We start from the raw sequence: 20,079 nt of genomic DNA on the forward strand, positions 1-20,079 counted from the left end.
CTACTCACATCCCGGCCCCATAGACCTTTCCATGGTTTACCCCAGACGTTTCATATGCCCTGGTTTAGTCCATTGACAGCACTTTGACGCTGGTATACCACATCGTTCCAATTCACTCTTTCTTGCACGCCTCTCACCTTCCTGTGTGTTCAGGCCCCGATCACTCAAAATCTTTTTCACTCCATCCTTTCACCTTCAATTTGGTTTCTCGCTTCTTGTTCCCTCCACATCTAACACATTTATTCTTTCCTTGCTCATTCTCTCCATATGTCCAAGCCATTTCAACACACCCTCTTGTGCATATATGCTAAAATTTCATCAGAACAATGAGCTTGTGTGGTTTAATACCTTTTAGTATTCTTTTGATATCTTTTTTAGATGCTCATGTTTTCTGAAACCTTCTACCCAGTTCATCTCACTGGTGTTAGGACTATAGTGTCTTCCATTATGAAATCACTTTTGAACTTATTACTCAGATTTTCATATATCCTTACATCCTCCTCCTTAATTTTCACTTCTGAAATCCTCTGCATGGTTAACTGCTCTTTCACTGACAACTGAATCCTGATGAATATATGGAATAATTTTTTATTTTTTTCCTGCCTTGTACACAATATTGTTTTCAAAGTGTCTCCAGTCCTCCTTTTTTATTTCGGTATGCTTGTTTCTTGCTCTCTTGCATACCTTGCAAGTATGAGCTGGCTGGAGTGCTGTATATATCTTTTCCAATGCACATCTTGAAACTCCATTGCTTTTTGACTTTTTTCATTTGACTGTTCTCATTCTTACCATTTCCTCTGTAGTCAAGGCTGTATTCAAGGCTATTTGTTCTGGAATAATCCTCCTTAATTATGATATGGGTTTTAGTTGCTTGACTTAGGACATTTCAACATGTGATAGGTTGACTAGGAACATTGTGTCATTACAAGTCAAGGCCTAGGTGTATTGCTGTTCAGGTTTTTCAATGATTTTTTTTTTTTGTATATTTGATTGGCATTTTCCGCATCAGTAAAATGGTGCCAGGAACAGATGAAGGAAGGCCCACATCCACTAACATCCATTCTCTAACTGTAATGCATTATAGAAAATTTTCCTCTTAACTGTCATGCATTATAGAAAATATTATTCTATTCTATAGAAAATATTATTCTTGATTCCTTAAATCTTGTTTGCATTAGCTACAGAACTGTTTTCAAATCTGTATAACTTAATTTTTTGATATGTTGTTATACAGTTGTGAAATTTCAGATGGTTCTTCCGGGAATATTAGAGCAGGCAGTTAGTTGCCGAGATCCACTTTCTCAGGAGTATTTGATGGAATGCATCATTCAGGTAAGCAAAGATAGTTTAATCCCTTTACCCATATTTGATATGCTGTTATGTGAATCGTAAACATGGTAGTTAATTATGAATTTCAAGTCATAAATGTTTCATCTAATGCACTCATTTTTTTTATTCCCTGTATCCACACACATTTGGAGTTAAACATTATCTATTTTCGTGTTTTCATTCTATTTCCACCCTTATAGAAGTTTACTGTCTTTTATTCTTGATATTATCACGGTTCCCTCTCTCTTTAAACTTCACAACTGTACTGTTAACTCTCCATTGCATCCTCATCACTATCAATGGAACTTTTCTTGCATTAACATTTTAGCTGTACAAATACAGTGATTTCCAGTTACTTAGACTTTTTCATGTTAAGAGTATTTAAGGATAAGACACTGGACTTCAGTGCTGTATACTTGTTAGTTTTTCCGTTAGACAGGTCATGTATTTCTGCAGTAAGAAGTAAAGCCGTGTGAATGTTGTCATGTGGTGATACAGTCAGCATTTAAAAGGAGAAGAATTATGTTGAAAGATATGACTGTATAATGCATAAAAGATAAGTTGGAAATGCATGAAAAATAATTTTTCTCTGCCAGTTTATCTTGTGAGGAATAAGATAGGACCATTTAACATCATGTATTATTGATGGGGTAGTGTTAACTTTCCCCATCATTAGCTAACCACTTTCTTGTGATGCCAGAAGCTCGTTTTTATCAGGCTCACCTTCATCCAGTTAGAGTCCACCACAGTGATTATGTCACTGACCCACTGGCTGCAAGGGACTAATTTACCCAGTAGTGGAGAATTCTCATGAATTGTGTGTAGACTGGATGTCTTCAGAAGAATTTTTCCCTCTACTGGAGCAAACATATATAGCCTTTACAGACTTGAGAATCCCACCACATCTCAGAGTGTGCTGCCATTTTTGAGTAACACCACATTTAGTGTTTGTATACAGACTCCAGCTGATTGTCTACACGTTGAGGTGATCTCTCTATGCTGTGTTTAGAGGTTGATTTTATTGATTTGTTAGCAAATAACTTGTTATATCTAATGATATTTGCAGTATTAAAGTCCCAGACCTTTGATATAGTATTATTATATGTCTAATATTTTGTAATAGTTCTTGACATGCCTATTTATTTAAGTGTTTACAGTTTTGCACTCTGGTTTCTTCATTCAGAGTATACTTGTATAATGTTTGAGTTTGGATGATTATTCGAAGGTGACTTACAAGTGATATTCATAAGAACATTTTATATATTGGGAAGGGGGGGGGGGGGCTGGAAATTCTCCTCTCTCGTTTTTAATTTTCCAAAAGAAGGAATAGAGAAAGGGGCCAAGTGAGGATATTTCCTCAAAGGTTCACTCCTCTGTTCTTAACGCTGCCTCACTAATTTGGGAAACGGCGAATAGTATGAAAAAAAGACTTTATGTAATATCAAGTATTAACTTGCTATTAGCTACTGTGTAATTGTATTGCTGCATTTTACCGTTCGTTCTGATATAGGCCAAAGGTTATAGAATAAGCTGTTAAAGTGTTTTTTGTTCATGATTATGATTTACAAAATATTTTGTTTTTCCCATGGCAATCATGAGTAGCAAGAATACGAGTGATGCAACTAATGCAGAAATTGAATCCAATTTGGCAACATCTGAGATTGGGACTGAGTTTGAGAATGCTGATGAAATCTGAATGTGATGCCTTAAACGTATAATTAGATGATGTGGAGTTGGAAATACCTGACTTATTTCCGTCAACTAGCTTAGCTACACCAGTTCCTGTATACATTTGTTAGAAGATTGAGAATGTACAAAGCCGGAAAACTCCCACATTTAGACAGCATTTGATTGATGTGAAAGATCTGTTATTAAGAAATTGGGTTTTTAATTTAGGATATTAGCCATATTTTTCATTAATTCAGATAGGATATGTAAGATTCAGTGGCGTACATAAGATGGGAGATGGACAGATTAGAAAGGGTAGTGAGTGGTGGGATAAAGAAGTAAAGTTGCTAATGAAAGAGAAAAGACAGGTGATGGGCAGTGCTTACATGGAAGGGGTGCAAATGATTGGGAGAGATATGAGAGAAAGTAGCAGGAGGTTAAAAGGAAGGTACAGGAATTGAAAATAGGAAATATTTTTTCTTTATTTTGTTAGCAGATACAAGTAGTAGAGTAATAAGGTATAATGTTATATAATATGATTAGAATTTAATGTATAAGAATATGATTTGTTGAATGTGTTTGATGATAGAGTGGCAGATATAGGGTGTTTTGGTCTAGGTGGTGTGTGAAGTGAGAGGTTGAGGGAGAATGGTTTGATAAACAGAGAAGAGGTTGTGAAAGCTTTGCAGAAGATGAAAGCCGGCTAGGCGGTGGGTTTGGATGGTATTCCAGTGGAATTTATTAAAAAAGGGGGTGACTGTGTCGTTGACTGGTTGGTAAGGATATTCATTGTATGTATGGTTCATGGTGAAGTGCCTGAGGATTGGCAGAATGTATGCATAGTGCCATTGTACAAAGGCAAAGGAGATGAAGGTGAGTGTTCAAATTACAGAGGTATAATTTGATGAGTATTCCTGGGAAATTATATGGGAGGGTATTGATTGAGAGGGTGAAGGCATGCACAGAGCATCAGATTGGGGAAGAGCAGTGTGGTTTCAGAAGTGGTGGAGGATGTGTGGATCAGATGTTTGCTTCGAAGAATATACGTGAGAAGTACTTAGAAAAACAGATGGATTTGTATGTATCATTTATGGATCTGGAGAAGGCATATGATAGAGTTGATAGAGATGCTTTGTAGAAAGTATTGAGAGTTTATGGTGTGGGAGGTAAGAAGCCGTGAAAAGTTTTTGTCAAGGATGTGAGGCATGTGTACGGGTAGGAAGAGAGGAAAGTGATTGGTTCCTCTGAATGTTGGTTTGCAGCAGGGGTGTGTGATGTCTGTATGGTTGTTTAATTTGTTTATGGATTGGGTTGTTAGGGAGGTGAATGCAAGAGTTTTGGAGAGAGGGGTAAGTATATGCAGCCTGTTGTGGATGAGAGGACTTGGGAAGTGAGTCAGTTGTTGTTTGCTGATGACACCGTGCTGGTGGCTGATTCATGTGAGAAACTGCAGAAGCTGGTGACTGAGTTTGATAAAGTGTGTGAAAGAAGAAAGCTGAGAGTAGATGTGAATAAGAGCAAGATTATTAGATTCAGTAGGGTTGAGGGACAAGTAAATTGAGAGGTAAGTTTGAATGGAGAAAAACAGGAGGTAGTGAAATGTTTTAGATATCTGGGATTGGATTTAGCAGTGGACGGAAGCATGGAAGTGGAAGTGAGTTACAGGGTGGAGGAGGGGGCAAAGGCTCTGGGAGTGTTGAAGATTTGTGGAAGGCGAAAATGTTATCTCAGAGAGCAAAAATGGGTATGTTTGAAGGAATAGTGGTTCCAACAATGGTTGTGAGGCATGGGCTATAGATAGGGTTGTGCGGAGGAGGGCGGATGTGTTGAAAATTAAATGTTTGGGGACAGTATGTGGTGTGAGGTGGTTTGATCAAGTAAGTAATGAAAGGGTAAGAGATGTGTGGTAATAAGAGTGTGGTTGAGAGAACAGAAGAGGATGCATTGAAATGGTTTGGTCACATGGAGAGAATGAGTTAGGAAAGATTGACAAAGAGGACATATGTATCAGTGGTGGAGGGAATGAGAAGTGAGAGACCAAATTGGAGGTGGAAGGATGGAGTGAAAAAGATTTTGAGCGATCGGGGCTTGAACATGCAGGAGGGTGAAAGGTGTGCAAGGAAGAGAGTGAATTGGAGCTTGTGGTATACCAGGGTCGATGTGCTGTCATTGGATTGAACCAGGGCATGTGAAGCATCTGGGGTAAACCATGGAAAGTTCTGTGGGGCTGGATGTGGAAAGGTACCTGTGGTTTCAGTGCATTACACATGAAGCTAGAGACAGTGTGAACGAATGTGGCCTTTGTTGTCTTCTTCTAGTGAGGGGGGGGAAAGGGGTGCCATTTCATGTGTGGCAGGGTGGTGGCAGGAATGAATGAATGCAGCAAGCATGAATATGTACATGTGTATATATGTATTATCCCTGGGGATAGGGGATTAAGAATACTTCCCACGTATTCCCTGCGTGTCGTAGAAGGCGACTAAAAGGGGAGGGAGCGGGGGGCTGGAAATCCTCCCCTCTCGTTTTTTTTTTAATTTTCCAAAAGAAGGAACAGAGGGGGCCAGGTGAGGATATTCCCTCTAAGGCCCTAGTCCTCTGTTCCTAACGCTACCTCGCTAACGCGGGAAATGGCGAATAGTTTAAAAGAAAGAAAAGAAAGTATATATGTATATGTCTGTTTATGTATATGTTGAAATGTATAAGTATGTATATGTGCGTCTGTGGGCGTGTATGTATATACATGTGTATGTGGGTGGGTTGGGTCATTCTTTCATCTGTTTCCTTGCGCTACCTTGGTAACATGGGAGACAGTGACTAGGTATAATAATGATAATAATAATAATAATAATAATAATAATAATAATAATAATAATAATCTTTTCTTTCTTTCTTTCAAACTATTCGCCATTTCCCGCGTTAGCGAGGTAGCGTTAAGAACAGAGAACTGGGCCTTTGAGGGAATATCCTCACCTGGCCCCCTTCTCTGTTCCTTCTTTTGGAAAATTAAAAAAAAATTATGAGAGGGGAGGATTTCCAGCCCCCCGCTCCCTCCCCTTTTAGTCGCCTTCTACGACACGCAGGGAATACGTGGGAAGTATTCTTAATCCCCTATCCCCAGGGATAATATATATATATATATATATATATATATATATATATATATATATATTAAGTATTAAGTTATAATGAACAGGATTCTGAAAAGTATATAAAAAATTGAATGAAAAAGAAGAAAATACACTGTAGATATACAAAATTATTAATATGATGTCCATAAGTAACTCATACATTAAGTATTGCTGTAATTAACAGTAAATTTGATAAATATTCCAGATAAAGCAGTTCTTCCTGTAGTAACTGCACTTGCTGCAGGATAACATTATTTGGCTGGGTTAGTTTAGTATAATTAGCCCAGTATTCTTTCCCCCCTTAGAAAAGAAAGTGTTGTTTTACAAACATCACTTATTTAGATACCCCAAAATTTGCAGCATTCATCGTGAAGAAGGCAGTATTCTATATGTTGGGTTTTTTGCAAGACAGTAGACTTCTCAGGATAATTGACCAGTTTTCCTAAATATGTATTTTAACTCTATTGGTGCATCATAAGATTTGAGTACAAAAGTGTGAATTTGCTGGAAGAATATGAAATTATTATTTTGAGCTTTTTTATTAGTCTGCTGACATGCAAAATACTTGAGGATTCTGTCCCTGGCAGCTAAATTTTATGCTTTTCAAATGTGATAAAGCTACCTTGTGCACATGTGGGGGGAGGGGGTTGTCATTTCATGTGTGGCGGGGTGGCAAGTGGGAATGAATAAGCGCAGACAGTATGAATTATGTACATGTGTATATATGTATATGTCTGTGTGTGTATATATATTTTTTTTTTTTTCGCTGTCTCCCGTGTTTGCGAGGTAGCGCAAGGAAACAGACGAAAGAAATGGCCCAACCCACCCCCATACACATGTATATACTTACGTCCACACACGCAAATATACATACCTACACAGCTTTCCATGGTTTACCCCAGACGCTTCACATGCCTTGATTCAATCCACTGACAGCACGTCAACCCCGGTATACCACATCGCTCCAATTCACTCTATTCCTTGCCCTCCTTTCACCCTCCTGCATGTTCAGGCCCCGATCACACAAAATCTTTTTCACTCCATCTTTCCACCTCCAATTTGGTCTCCCTCTTCTCGTTCCCTCCACCTCCGACACATATATCCTCTTGGTCAATCTTTCCTCACTCATTCTCTCCATGTGCCCAAACCATTTCAAAACACCCTCTTCTGCTCTCTCAACCACGCTCTTTTTATTTCCACACATCTCTCTTACCCTTACGTTACTTACTCGATCAAACCACCTCACACCACACATTGTCCTCAAACATCTCATTTCCAGCACATCCATCCTCCTGCGCACAACTCTATCCATAGCCCACGCCTCGCAACCATACAACATTGTTGGAACCACTATTCCTTCAAACATACCCATTTTTGCTTTCCGAGATAATGTTCTCGACTTCCACACATTCTTCAAGGCTCCCAGAATTTTCGCCCCCTCCCCCACCCTATGATCCACTTCCGCTTCCATGGTTCCATCCGCTGCCAGATCCACTCCCAGATATCTAAAACACTTCACTTCCTCCAGTTTTTCTCCATTCAAACTCACCTCCCAATTGACTTGACCCTCAACCCTCTTGTACCTAATAACCTTGCTCTTATTCACATTTACTCTTAACTTTCTTTTTTCACACACTTTACCAAAGTCAGTCACCAGCTTCTGCAGTTTCTCACATGAATCAGCCACCAGCGCTGTATCATCAGCGAACAACAACTGACTCACTTCCCAAGCTCTCATCCACAACAGACTGTATACTTGCCCCTCTTTCCAAAACTCTTGCATTCACCTCCCTAACAACCCCATCCATAAACAAATTAAACAACCATGGAGACATGATGCACCCCTGCCGCAAACCAACATTCACTGAGAACCAATCACTTTCCTCTCTTCCTACACGTACACATGCCTTACATCCTCGATAAAAACTTTTCACTGCTTCTAACAACTTTCCTCCCACACCATATATTCCTAATACCTTCCACAGAGCATCTCTATCAAGTCTATCATATGCCTTCTCTAGATCCATAAATGCTACATACAAATCCATTTGCTTTTCTAAGTATTTCTCTCATACATTCTTCAAAGCAAACACCTGATCCACACATCCTCTACCACTTCTGAAACCACACTGCTCTTCCCCAATCTGATGCTCTGTACATGCCTTCACCCTCTCAATCAATACCCTTCCATATAATTTCCCAGGAATACTCAACAAACCTATACCTCTGTAATTTGAGCGCTCACTCTTATCCCCTTTGCCTTTGTATAATGGCACTATGCAAGCATTCCACCAATCCTCAGGCACCTCACCATGAATCATACATACATTAAATAACCTTACCAACCAGTCAGCAATACAGTCACCCCCTTTTTTAATAAATTCCACTGAGAAGTGCAATACTATCCAAACCTGCTGCCTTGCCGGCTTTCATCTTCCGCAAAGCTTTTACTACCTCTTCTCTGTTTACCAAATCATTTTCCTTAACCCTCTCACTTTGCACGCCACCTCGACCAAAACACCCTATATCTGCCACTCTATCATCAAACACATTCAACAAACCTTCAAAATACTCACTCCATCTCCTTCTCACATCACCACTACTTGTTATCCCCTCCCCATTAGCCCCCTTTATTGAAGTTCCCATTTGCTCTCTTGTCTTACGCACTTTATATACCTCCTTCCAAAACATCTTTTTATTCTCCCTAAAATTCAAAGATACTCTCTCACCCCAACTCTCATTTGCCCCCTTTTTCACCTCTTGCACCTTTCTCTTGACCTCCTGCCTCTTTCTTTTATACATCTCCCACTCATTTGCATTTTTTCCCTGCAAAAATCGTCAAAATGCCTCTCTCTTCTCTTTCACTAATAATCTGACTTCTTCATCCCACCACTCACTACCCTTTCTAATCAACCCACCTCCCACACTTCTCATGCCACAAGCATCTTTTGTGCAAGCCATCACTGCTTCCCTAAATACATCCCATTCCTCCCCCACTCCCCTTACCTCCTTTGTTCTCACCTTTTTCCATTCTGTACTTAGTCTCTCCTGGTACTTCCCCACACAAGTCTCCTTCCCAAGCTCACGTACTGTCACCACTCTCTTTACCCCAACATTCTCTCTTCTTTTCTGAAAATCCCTACAAATCTTCACCTTCGCCTCCACAAGATAATGATCAGACATCCCTCCAGTTGCACCTCTTAGCACATTAACATCCAAAAGTCTCTCTTTCACATGCCTATCAATTGACACGTAATCAAATCCAATAACGCTCTCTGGCCATCTCTCCTACTTACATGCGTATACTTATGTATATCTAGATTTTTAAACCAGGTATTCCCAATCACCAGTCCTTTTTCAGCACATAAATCTACAAGCTCTTCACCATTTCCATTTACAACACTGAACACCCCATGTATACCAATTATTCCCTCAACTGCCACATTACTCACCTTTGCATTCAAATCACCCATCACTATAACCCGGTCTTGTGCATCAAAACCACTAACACACTCATTTAGCTGCTCCCAAAACACTTGCCTCTCATGATCTTTCTTCTCATGCCCAGGTGCATATGCACTAATAATCATCCATCTCTCTCCATCCACTCTCAGTTTTACCCATATCAATGTAGAATTTACTTTCTTACACTCTATCACATACTCCCACAACTCCTGTTTCAGGAGTAGTGTTACTCCTTCCCTTGCTCATGTCCTCTCACTAACCCTTGACTTTACTCCCAAGGCATTCCCAAACCACTCTTCCCCTTTACCCTTGAGCTTCGTTTAACTCAGAGCCAAAACATGTAGGTTCCTTTCCTCAAACATACTACCTATCTCTCCTTTTTTCTCAGATGCTTGTGACTGAGTTTGGTAAAGTGTCTGAAAGAAGAAAGCTGAGAGTAAATGTGAATAAGAGCAAGGTTATTTGGTACAGTATGGTTGAGGGAAAAGTCAATTGGGAGGTAAGTTTGAATGGAGAAAAAGTGGAGGAAGTGAAGTGTTTTAGATATCTAGGAGTGGATTTGGCAGCGGATGGAACCATGGAAGGTGTTGAAGAATGTGTAGAAGTCGAGAACGTTATCTTGGAAAGCAAAAATGGGTATGTTTGAAGGAATAGTGGTTCCAACATTGATATATGGTTGTGAGGTGTGGGCTATAGATAGAGTTGTGTGGAGGAGGGTGGATATGCTGGATATGAGATGGTTCAGGACAATATGTGGTGTGAGGTGGTTTGATTAAGTAATGAAAGGGTAAGAGAGATGTGTGGTAATAAAAAGAGTGTGGTTGAGAGAGCAGAAGAGGGTGTTTTGAAATGGTTTGGTCACATGGAGAGAATGAGTGAGGAAAGATTGACCAAGAGGATACATGTGTCAGAGGTGGAGGGAATGAGAAGTGGTAGACCAAACTGAAGGTGGAAAGATGGAGTGAAAAAGATTTTGAATGATCGGTGCCTGAACATGCAGGAGGGTGAAGGGCGTGCAAGGAATAGAGTGAAGTGGAACAATGTGGTATACTGGGGTCGACGTGCTGTCAGTGGATTGAACCAGGGCATGTGAAGCGTCTGTGGTAAACCATGGAAAGCTTTGTGGGGCCTGGATGTTGAAAGGGAGCTGTGGTTTCGGTGCATTATACATGACAGCTAGAGACTGAGTGTGAACGAATGTGGCCTTTGTTGTCTTTTCCTAGCGCTACCTCGCGCACATGCTGGGGGAGGGGGTTGTTATTATATGTGTGGCGGGGTGGCGATGGGAATGAATAAGGGCAGACAGTATGAATTATGTACATGTGTATATATGTATATGTTTGTGTGTGTATATATATGTATATGTTGAGATGTATAGGTATGTATATGTGCGTGTGTGGACGTGTATGTGTATACATGTGTATGTGGGTGGGTTTGGCCATTCTTTCGTCTGTTTCCTTGTGCTACCTTGCTGACGCAGGAGACAGTGACAAAGTATAATAAAATAAGATATTTTTTGAATATTTGAAAAATTGGAACATTAGTGAAGTGGGCTAATGGGGAGGTGATAACAAGTAGCGGTGATGTGAGAAGGAGATGCAGTGAGTATTTTGAAGGTTTGTTGAATGTGTTTGATTATAGACTTGCAGATATAGGGTATTTTGGTTGAGGTGGTGTGCAAAGTGAGAGGGTTAGGGAGAATTATTTGGTAAACAGAGAAGATGTAGTAAAAGCTTTGCGGAAGATGAAATCTGGCAATGCAGTAGATTTGGATGGTATTTCAGTGGAATTTATTAAAAAAGGGGGTGACTGTATTGTTGACTGGTTGGTAAGGTTATTTGATGTATGTATGACTCATGATGAGGTGCCTGAGGATTGGCAGAATGCTTGCATAGTGCCATTGTACAAAGGCAAAGGGGGTAAAAGTGAGTGCTCAAATTACAGAGGTATAAGTTTGTTGAGTATTCCTGGGAAATTATATGGGAGGGTATTGATTGAGAGGGTGAAGGCATGTACAGAGCATCAGATTGGGGAAGAGCAGTGTGGTTTTAGAAGTGGTAGAGGATGTGTGGATCAGGTGTTTGCTTTGAAGAATGTATGTGAGAAATACTTAGAAAAGCAAATGGATTTGTATGTATCATTTATGGATCTGGAGAAGGCATATGATAGAGTTGATAGAGATGCTCAGTGGAAGGTATTAAGAATATATGGTGTGGGAGGCAAGTTGTTAGAAGCAGTGAAAAGTTTTTATCGAGTATGAAAGACATGTGTACAAGTAGGAAGAGAGGAAAGTAATTGATTCTCAGTGAATGTTGGTTTGCGTCAGGGGTGCGTGATGTCTCCATGGTTGTTTGATATGTTTATGGATGGGGTTGTTAGGGAGGTGAATGCAAGAGTTTTGGAAAAAGGGGCAAGTATGCAATCTGTTGTGGATGAGAGAGCTTGGGAAGTGAGTCAGTTGTTGTTCGCTGATGATACAGCGCTGGTGGCTGATTCGGGTGAAAAACTGCTGAAGTTGGTGACTGAGTTTGGTAAAGTGTGTGAAAGAAGAAAGCTGAGAGTAAATGTGAATAAGAGCAAGGTTATTAGGTACAGTAGGGTTGAGGGACAAGTTAATTGGAAAGTGAGTTTGAATGGAGAAAAACTGGAGGCTGCGAAGTGTTTTAAATATCTTGGAGTGGATTTGGCAGTGGATTGAACCATGGAAGTAGAAGTGAATCATAGGGTGTTCGAGGGGGTGAAAATTCTGGGAGCGTTGAAAAATGTGTGGAAGTCGAGAACATTATCTTGGAAAGTAAAAATTGATATGTTTGAAGGAATAGTGGTTCCAACAATGATATATGGTTGCAAGGCATGGGCTACAGATAGAGTTGTGCGGAGGAGGGTGGGTCTACTGGAAATGAGATGTTTGAGGACAATACGTGGTGTGAGGTGGTTTGATCGAGTAAGAAATGAAAGGGTAAGAGATATGTGTGGTAATAAAAAGAGTGTGGTTGAGAGAGCAGAGGAGGGTGTTTTGAAATGATTTGGTCAAATGGAGAGAATGAGTGAGGAAAGATTGACCAAGAGGATATATGTGTCGGAGGTGGAGGGAACGAGGAGAAGTGGGAGACCAAATTGGAGGTGGAAAGATGGAGTGAAAAAGATTTTGAGTGATCAGGGCCTGAACATGCAGGAGGGTGAAATGAATAGGGTGAATTGGAAGGATTTGGGTGTTCTGGGGTCAACGTGCTGTCAGTGGATTGAACCAGGGCATGTAAAGCGTCTGGGGTAAACCATGGGAAGTTTTGTTTGGCCTGGATGTGGAAAGGGAGCTGTGGTTTCGGTGCATTATACATGACAGCTAGAGACTGAGTGTGAACGAATGTGGCCTTTGTTGTCTTTTCCTAGCGCTACCTTGCGCACATGCAGGGGGAGGGGGTTGTCATTTCAACTACATTTTCAAAGACACTCATGTATCTATGAAGAATTCACCTAAGAAATATATTTTGTCTGTTTCTATCACTTTGATAATGAGTAGAATTCTTTTTAGCATGGTCAGTGCAATGCCCAAAATGTTCAGGAGTGGGGCTTGAGTACTGAGTGAATTGCCATTCTTCATGCTTTATTATTTACTTTACCTGCGCCAAAAAATTTGATATGATTATTTATATTTCATTTTATATCATGTATCTGTATATCTCTCTCTGGTGACTTTAGTGCCTCAACTTAAAAAGACTATTGGCATAGGGCAATTCTAGCACAGTGTTTGCAGATGTTCTCATATGATGATCCTACTGACTACTTGTAACTGATGCTCCTGCTTAAAGTTTGAGCTGACTACTTCTACCTGATGTTTCTAGCTCATGCTCCTGTCTAAATTTCTTTACTACTGCTTGTATCTATTGCTCCTGCTATCTTGCCAAAAGGCTTGGCTAACACATGGTGTTCACCATAGTTAAGAATAATGAGCTTTTTTAGTTGAGTGTTGTCAAATGGTATGTATGACAAGAAGAGATTGTATGTTTGTGGACAGAATGTCAGAAGTACATATGTAGTTGAGGCAGAAAGAAAATACAGTTACTTCAGTCAGAGGAGTGCAACTATACAGCCACTAGAGTGCTGGCTCATTATGCAGCGGCCACTAATCCTCCCGATACCCAGGTGGGTAGTGCTGGTGATATACCTCCCTGGTCATTGGATGCCTGTCAAGTGCTTCCTATGTATATACTGTATCTATGCTTGTTGTAATCGGTGTGATTCATTAATATTTTTTTTCACATCAACAAAATCATGAAAGTTTGAAAAATTACCAGCTGCTCCAGTCATATGCAGTGTTGTCAAGGTCAGGTTTGCGCTGGCATCTCACCACTTGTGCTAGAAACACCTTCTCCTGCTTCATCCAGGTCAACTTTTAATGCTGGAAGAGTCATTATCCATAAAATCACTTCCTTTCATCCAAGAACAGATTATCACTGTCAAGTAAATCAGGATCATTTGACTGGTTCTCTGAATCTAGCCAAAGGTCACTTAGTTTCCTTCATGAAAAACTCACAAGAATGTCCTGTCATTGGCATGGTAAGAGTGTGACTGATTATGGGGAGAAATTATCATACACTGCCAACTCAATAACCACCCATGCCCAGCAAGCAACCATGAAATAGTGAAACTCACTGCATATATATTAATGTTTAGAAGAGCCATTTGCCTTGTGTAAATTTATGTCTGAAGGAGTCAAGGTGCTAAAGGGATGGGTGTCATTTGTAAGCAAATGCAATAAATCATCAAGAAACTACAGAATTTTACAAATTTAGTGTACTATATGTTTGTTGTACAGGATAGAATGTACAGCACAAGGAGCACATCATGATGTTATACTCTCCATATTTTACCCTGAGAAAGAGAGGAACCTTTTGGCGGGCTGCTGTCATTGCCAATTGGAAGCACCTGTCTACATGGAAAATTGCCAGAGTTTATAGAGGAATCGGTAGACCACTTGTGGGAAGGGAAACATATCTTATTGGCAAGAAGAGAATGTGACCTGTGAACCTAAGGTTTGTAGGGGAGAAAATGTAGTGATGGAACCATCGCATCAAAAGAGTTTAGGTTAAAATGTTGTTTGCAAAGAAAATTTGTGCCTTTGCCTCAGTTGTCTCGACTCATGGCCAGGGCTAGGAATTTGCAAAAGTCATGATAATATTAGTACTTTAATATGTACAGGTTAGGCATCCTTGATCCGAAAATCCAAATGCTGCAAAATCCGAAAAAATCAGCAACATGATGTTTAGCATGAAGGATGCCATATATGCTGCTGCCAATGCTTGGACCACAGTGACTGAAGAAACAATTGTACATGCCTGGCACAACCTCTGTCAAACAACTATGTTCATTGGTGGTGATGAACAAGATGGTGGTTTTGAAGGATTCCGTATGCTGAGTGAGAAAAAAATTTCCAGAGTCCATCAGTAAGTTGGAAGAAGTAGATATCAGATAAGTTTTTAACATTGGGAATGAGGCTCCAGTTGTTCATTCATGAATGATAGTGAAATAGCTGAAATGGTTCTGAATCAAGATGATCATGATAATAGAGATGATTATGACTTTGTTAACTCTGCAGAAAAAGTGCTTACAGACTACATGGTGAAAATGTGCGATGGACTTATTAAAGGACAAGAGCCGCATGCATTCATAACAGAACAAGAAATCATGTCGGTTTATAAAATCAGAGAGAGACTTTTAAGACAAAAATCATTGTTAATGAGGCAAATGACTCGGGAGAAAACATTTGAAAAAGCCATCCTGCAGAATGCTTCCTCATCCTTAGAGAACCCACTTCCTAATCCCTTAACTTGTTCTGATGTTCCTTCTCATGGTGATGTCATCAGTGATGTACCCTCCCTCTCAAGTTTCTCAGGCCATATGTAGTTCTCTTATTTGTTGCTGCATTTATCCTCTTTTGTAAGAAGAGATCAGGTTTTTTTGGTAAGTGCAAAAATTATTTTTATGCGAAATCTGAATTTCATCTCCACCTAAAATGCCATGTTTGAGCGTACATTGACCAGCAACATTATTGCGTTGAAATTTTTCTCAGATAATTTTTATTACATTTACAGCTACCTGTAATTATCATAAAAGGCCTATTTTTATATCTCAAATGAAACCTCATGATTAAAATATTGTACCATAATCTTTTAATAGAAACACAGCATCATAGGTGGAAAATGAAAGCCTGCAGTTGTTTGTTGTTATTGTTTAACAGCTGATACAGGTATTCTGCTGATGCTAATCTGCTTCTTAGTTATCCTAAGCACATTATTTTTTCATTGTATTTCATAATTTTTGACTATTAAGTACTTATGTGTGAATATAAATTCAGAGTCAGGAATGAAGGTGAAGCCATACAACCACAGGTTGTCCACATGGGCGGCTGATGTTCTGACACCTTAGCTTTCTGATGGTTCAGTGTTACACAAACTTTGTTTCATGCACAAAATTATTAGAAATAGACCGTATAGACCACTATTCCTTCAAACATACCCATTTTTGCTTTCCGAGATAATGTTCTCGACTTTCACACATTCTTCAATGCTTCCAGAACTTTTGCTCCCTCCTTCACCCTATGATTCACTTCCGCTTCCATGGTTCCATCCGCTGCCAAATCCACTCCCAGATAACTAAAACACTTCACTTCCTCCAGTTTTTCTCCATTCAAACTTACCTCCCAATTGACTTGTCCCTCAACCCTACTGTACCTAATAACCTTGCTGTTATTCACATTTACTCTCAGCTTTCTTCTTTCACCTACTTTACCAAACTCAGTTACCAGCTTCTGCAGTTTCTCACACGAATCAGCCACCAGCACTGTATCATCAGCAAACAACAACTGACTCACTGCCCAAGCTCTCTCATCCACAACAGACTGCATACTTGCCCCTCTTTCCAGAACTCTTGCATTCACCTCCCTAACAACCCCATCCATAAACTAATTAAACAACCATGGAGACATCACACACCCCTACCACAAACCAACATTCACTGAGAACCAATCACTTTCCTCTCTTCCTACACGTACTCATGCCTTACATCCTCGATAAAAACTTTTCACTGCTTCTAACAACTTGCCTCCCACACCATATATTCTTAATACCTTCCACAGAGCATCTCTGTCAACTCTATCATATTTCTTCTCCAGATCCATAAATGCTTTTGCTTTTCTAAGTACTTCTCACATACATTCTTTAAAGCAAACACCTGATCCACACATCCTCTACCACTTCTGAAACCACAGTCCTGTTAATTTCATATATTCAGTTTTTTGCTGAAATTGAAAGCCAGAAAAGTTAAAAATTTTGGAAAACTTTGGAAGGTGCCAGGAATACAGAATTAGATGGTGCACTTATAGAGTAGTTTAAGCTCCCACATCATGAAGGTTTAAGCATTTCTGGGGAGTTGCTTATCGAGTCCAAAGTTTTTCATAGAGAACTTAAGCTAGACTATGACTGTGAATAATTGCAAGGATGGTTACACAAGTTTTAGTAGAGACATGGAATTTCAGTACTTAGTGTGTGTGTGCTGAAAAGTGTAGTGCTGACACGGAAGCTTGTTGTGAAAGATCATATTAAAAGAATCGATATAATCTCCAGTTCTCTATTAGACAACCAACAGCTATATGTACAGGGCGAGAGAGTGTATGAGCTGTGCTGCCTAACTGAGACTGACACTGTGAAACCCGACCCCTTCAAGGGTTGGCTGCCTTGATGATGATAAAACAGCAATAGTAAAAAGAGTTGACCAAAGCCAGCTACCAACCTATGGCTGTTTGTTACATTAACTACTCATCACAAAGCTGCGACAAAGTTTGTGGATGAATTTGCACAGTTAGTGGCAGCAGAAAACTTAACCCCAGAACAAGTGTATAATGCTGATGAATCTGCCCTGTATTAGCGTCGTATGCCACAAAAAACCCTTGTCCCAAGATATTGCGGAGTCTTCATCTGTGGGTACTTCTGATGTAATCTGATGTAACAATAAAAACCTTGTTTGGAAGCATTAATGGTTGTATTATTTCCTGTTTTAAGCTTCTTTCCACCTTTGATGTATGTGGAATGAGCTGGCAAGATTTGGAGTCGAGTATGCATTTACATAGGGGTTCCCTTAAGGGTCAGTTTCTGTTTTCCCGACTTTTTCTCTATTCCGGTAATGGGTAGTTCCTAATGTTACTGGATTAAAGAGGTTCAACTTGTACTTCTTTTCTTTGACACATATTAACATCCCTAGTATTTCCATCTTTTTGCATTTTTAGTTTTCCTAAAAATCATTAAACCTTTTCACTGTTTTTTCTTTCCCAACTTGCTTTACGTTTTTTCTCCAAAAACAGGTGTTCCCAGATGAGTTTCACCTTCAAACCTTAAGTGCATTCCTTAAAGCCTGTGCTGAGCTCCACTCTGAAGTCAATGTAAAGAATATTATCATTTCTTTAATTGATCGTCTGGCTAACTTTGCTCATCGTGAAGATGGAACTGGCATCCCTGATGATATCAAGCTATTCGAGATCTTTTCAGAACAAGTCTCACAAGTTATCAAGGTGCGTACAGTATGCTAAGGAAACTATTGGGTTGTCATAATTTTTAGAAGTATGTTCAGTCAACTATAGCATTTGCTTTTGCTTGTATCTGTTTTTCTTCAAGATTTACCTTTTATAATGTAAGAAAAATTTTGAAGTCCACATAACCTCTTTTGTAATCAGCTGAACTACCTCAGCAAGAAATTGTTTTGTTTAGTGGTTTTGATCAAACACCTGGATTTGGAGGAGAATAGGTAGTTAGTAGCCATCAACTGCATAGTTTGGCATATGATTTATAAGATATTTTGTCATGCCTGTACTTTGTCTTTTCACCTTTTGATAGTATATTATCAGGAAGATCTTCTTGAACTATAGTCACCATTCTCACTGACACACTCCTGTGTTTTAGTAGAGGTACAAGATGTGGACATAGACTTTGGGTAGAATTATAACTTTGGTATCCCCTTACCTATATATAGAAGGTAGCAAAAATGATCACATATTTTTATTCAAGGAAATATCCATCACATCACTAATATTTATGCATATTGTTTGCAGTTTCAGTTAGTAGTATTTTTTCACAGGTCTCTATGAAAGCTGACATGATATGCCAAATAACATGCCACAAGCACTGCCTCTCCAAGGGTTAAGCTCTTTTATAACTAACGACATTAATTGATTCATTTATTTCTTCCATAGATCAGTGTAGTGAGCCCTCCATGTATGTTTTACATAAAAATATTTTCATACTTTTTCTTCATAAAAGGATAATATTTATATGCTAATTCCAGTCACGACCAGATATGCCCATGGAGGACACTGTAAGCCTACAGGTGTCACTAGTTAATTTAGCCCAAAAATGTTATCCAGATGAAATAGATTATGTGGATAAGGTGTTACAGAATACACTGGAGGTTTTCCAGAAATTGAATATAGACAAGTAAGTAATCATTGGTCATCTTTGTAATTGATAGGATTAGTAATAACTTGCAGACAGCATGCTTTTAGTCTCATTGTACATTTTATGTCATTTCCATGAACTACATGGTTTTTTATGGATAACACTTGTGGTAGAAGTATGGGAACGATATTTAAACTTAATTCCTTTTCAGTTGCTAGGTAATGTATAGATTGTCTGAAAACTGTGACTGTTTTGCGGTTAGTCTAGATGGAGATGCACCTTCAAATTATGTTGTTGGTATTTAGCATTGGTATTTGGGGAAGAGCAGTGTGGTTTCAGAAGTGGTAGAAGATGTGTGGATCAGGTGTTTGCTTTGAAGAATGTATATGAGAAATACTTAGAAAAACAGATGGATTTGTATGTAGCATTTATGGATCTGGAGAAGGCATTTGATTGAGTTGATAGAGATGCTTTGTGGAAGGTAGTAAGAGTATATGGGATGGGAGGTAAGTTGCTAGAAGCAGTGAAAAGTTCTTACCAAGGATGTGAGGCATGTGTCTGAGTATGAAGAGAGGAAAGTGATTGGTTCCCAGTGAATGTTGGTCTGTGGCAGGGATGTGTAAGGTCCCCATGGCTGTTTAATTTGTTTATGGATGGTGTGGTTAGGGAGATGAATGCAAGAGTTTTGGGGAGGGGGGCAAGTATGCAGTCTGTTGTGGATGAGAGGGCTTGGGAAGTGAGTCAGCTGTTCACTTATGATACAACGCTGGTGGCATATTCGGGTGAGAATCTTCAGAAGTTGGTGACTGAGTCTGGTAAACTGTGTAGAAGAAAGCTAAGAGTAAATGTGAATAAGAGCAAGGTTATTAGGTTCAATAGGGTTGAGGGGCAAGTTAATTGGGAGGTAAGTTTGAATGGAGAAAAACTGGAGGAAGTGAAGTGTTTTAGATATCTGGGAGTGGATGTAGCAGTGGATGGAACCATGGAAGCAGAAGTGAGTCACAAGGTGGGGGAGGGGGCGAAGGTTCTGGGAGTGTTGAAGAATG

At 39.5% G+C, this 20,079-nt stretch overlaps 1 protein-coding gene across 3 annotated transcripts in view; it reads left to right on the forward strand.

Moving 5' to 3' along the window:
* Positions 1-20,079, forward strand: part of Vps35 (Vacuolar protein sorting 35) — a 126,237-nt gene that overhangs the window by 48,331 nt on the left and 57,827 nt on the right. For all 3 annotated transcript variants that reach the window (XM_071696160.1, XM_071696159.1, XM_071696158.1), the window contains exons 7-9: positions 1,249-1,332; positions 17,947-18,153; positions 18,924-19,072. In XM_071696160.1, coding sequence (XP_071552261.1) covers positions 1,249-1,332; positions 17,947-18,153; positions 18,924-19,072 — 440 coding nt within the window. The remainder of the gene's footprint in view (positions 1-1,248; positions 1,333-17,946; positions 18,154-18,923; positions 19,073-20,079) is intronic.

Source organism: Panulirus ornatus, chromosome 59 (assembly GCF_036320965.1).
Source record: "Panulirus ornatus isolate Po-2019 chromosome 59, ASM3632096v1, whole genome shotgun sequence".
NCBI classification, from domain to species: domain Eukaryota; kingdom Metazoa; phylum Arthropoda; class Malacostraca; order Decapoda; family Palinuridae; genus Panulirus; species Panulirus ornatus.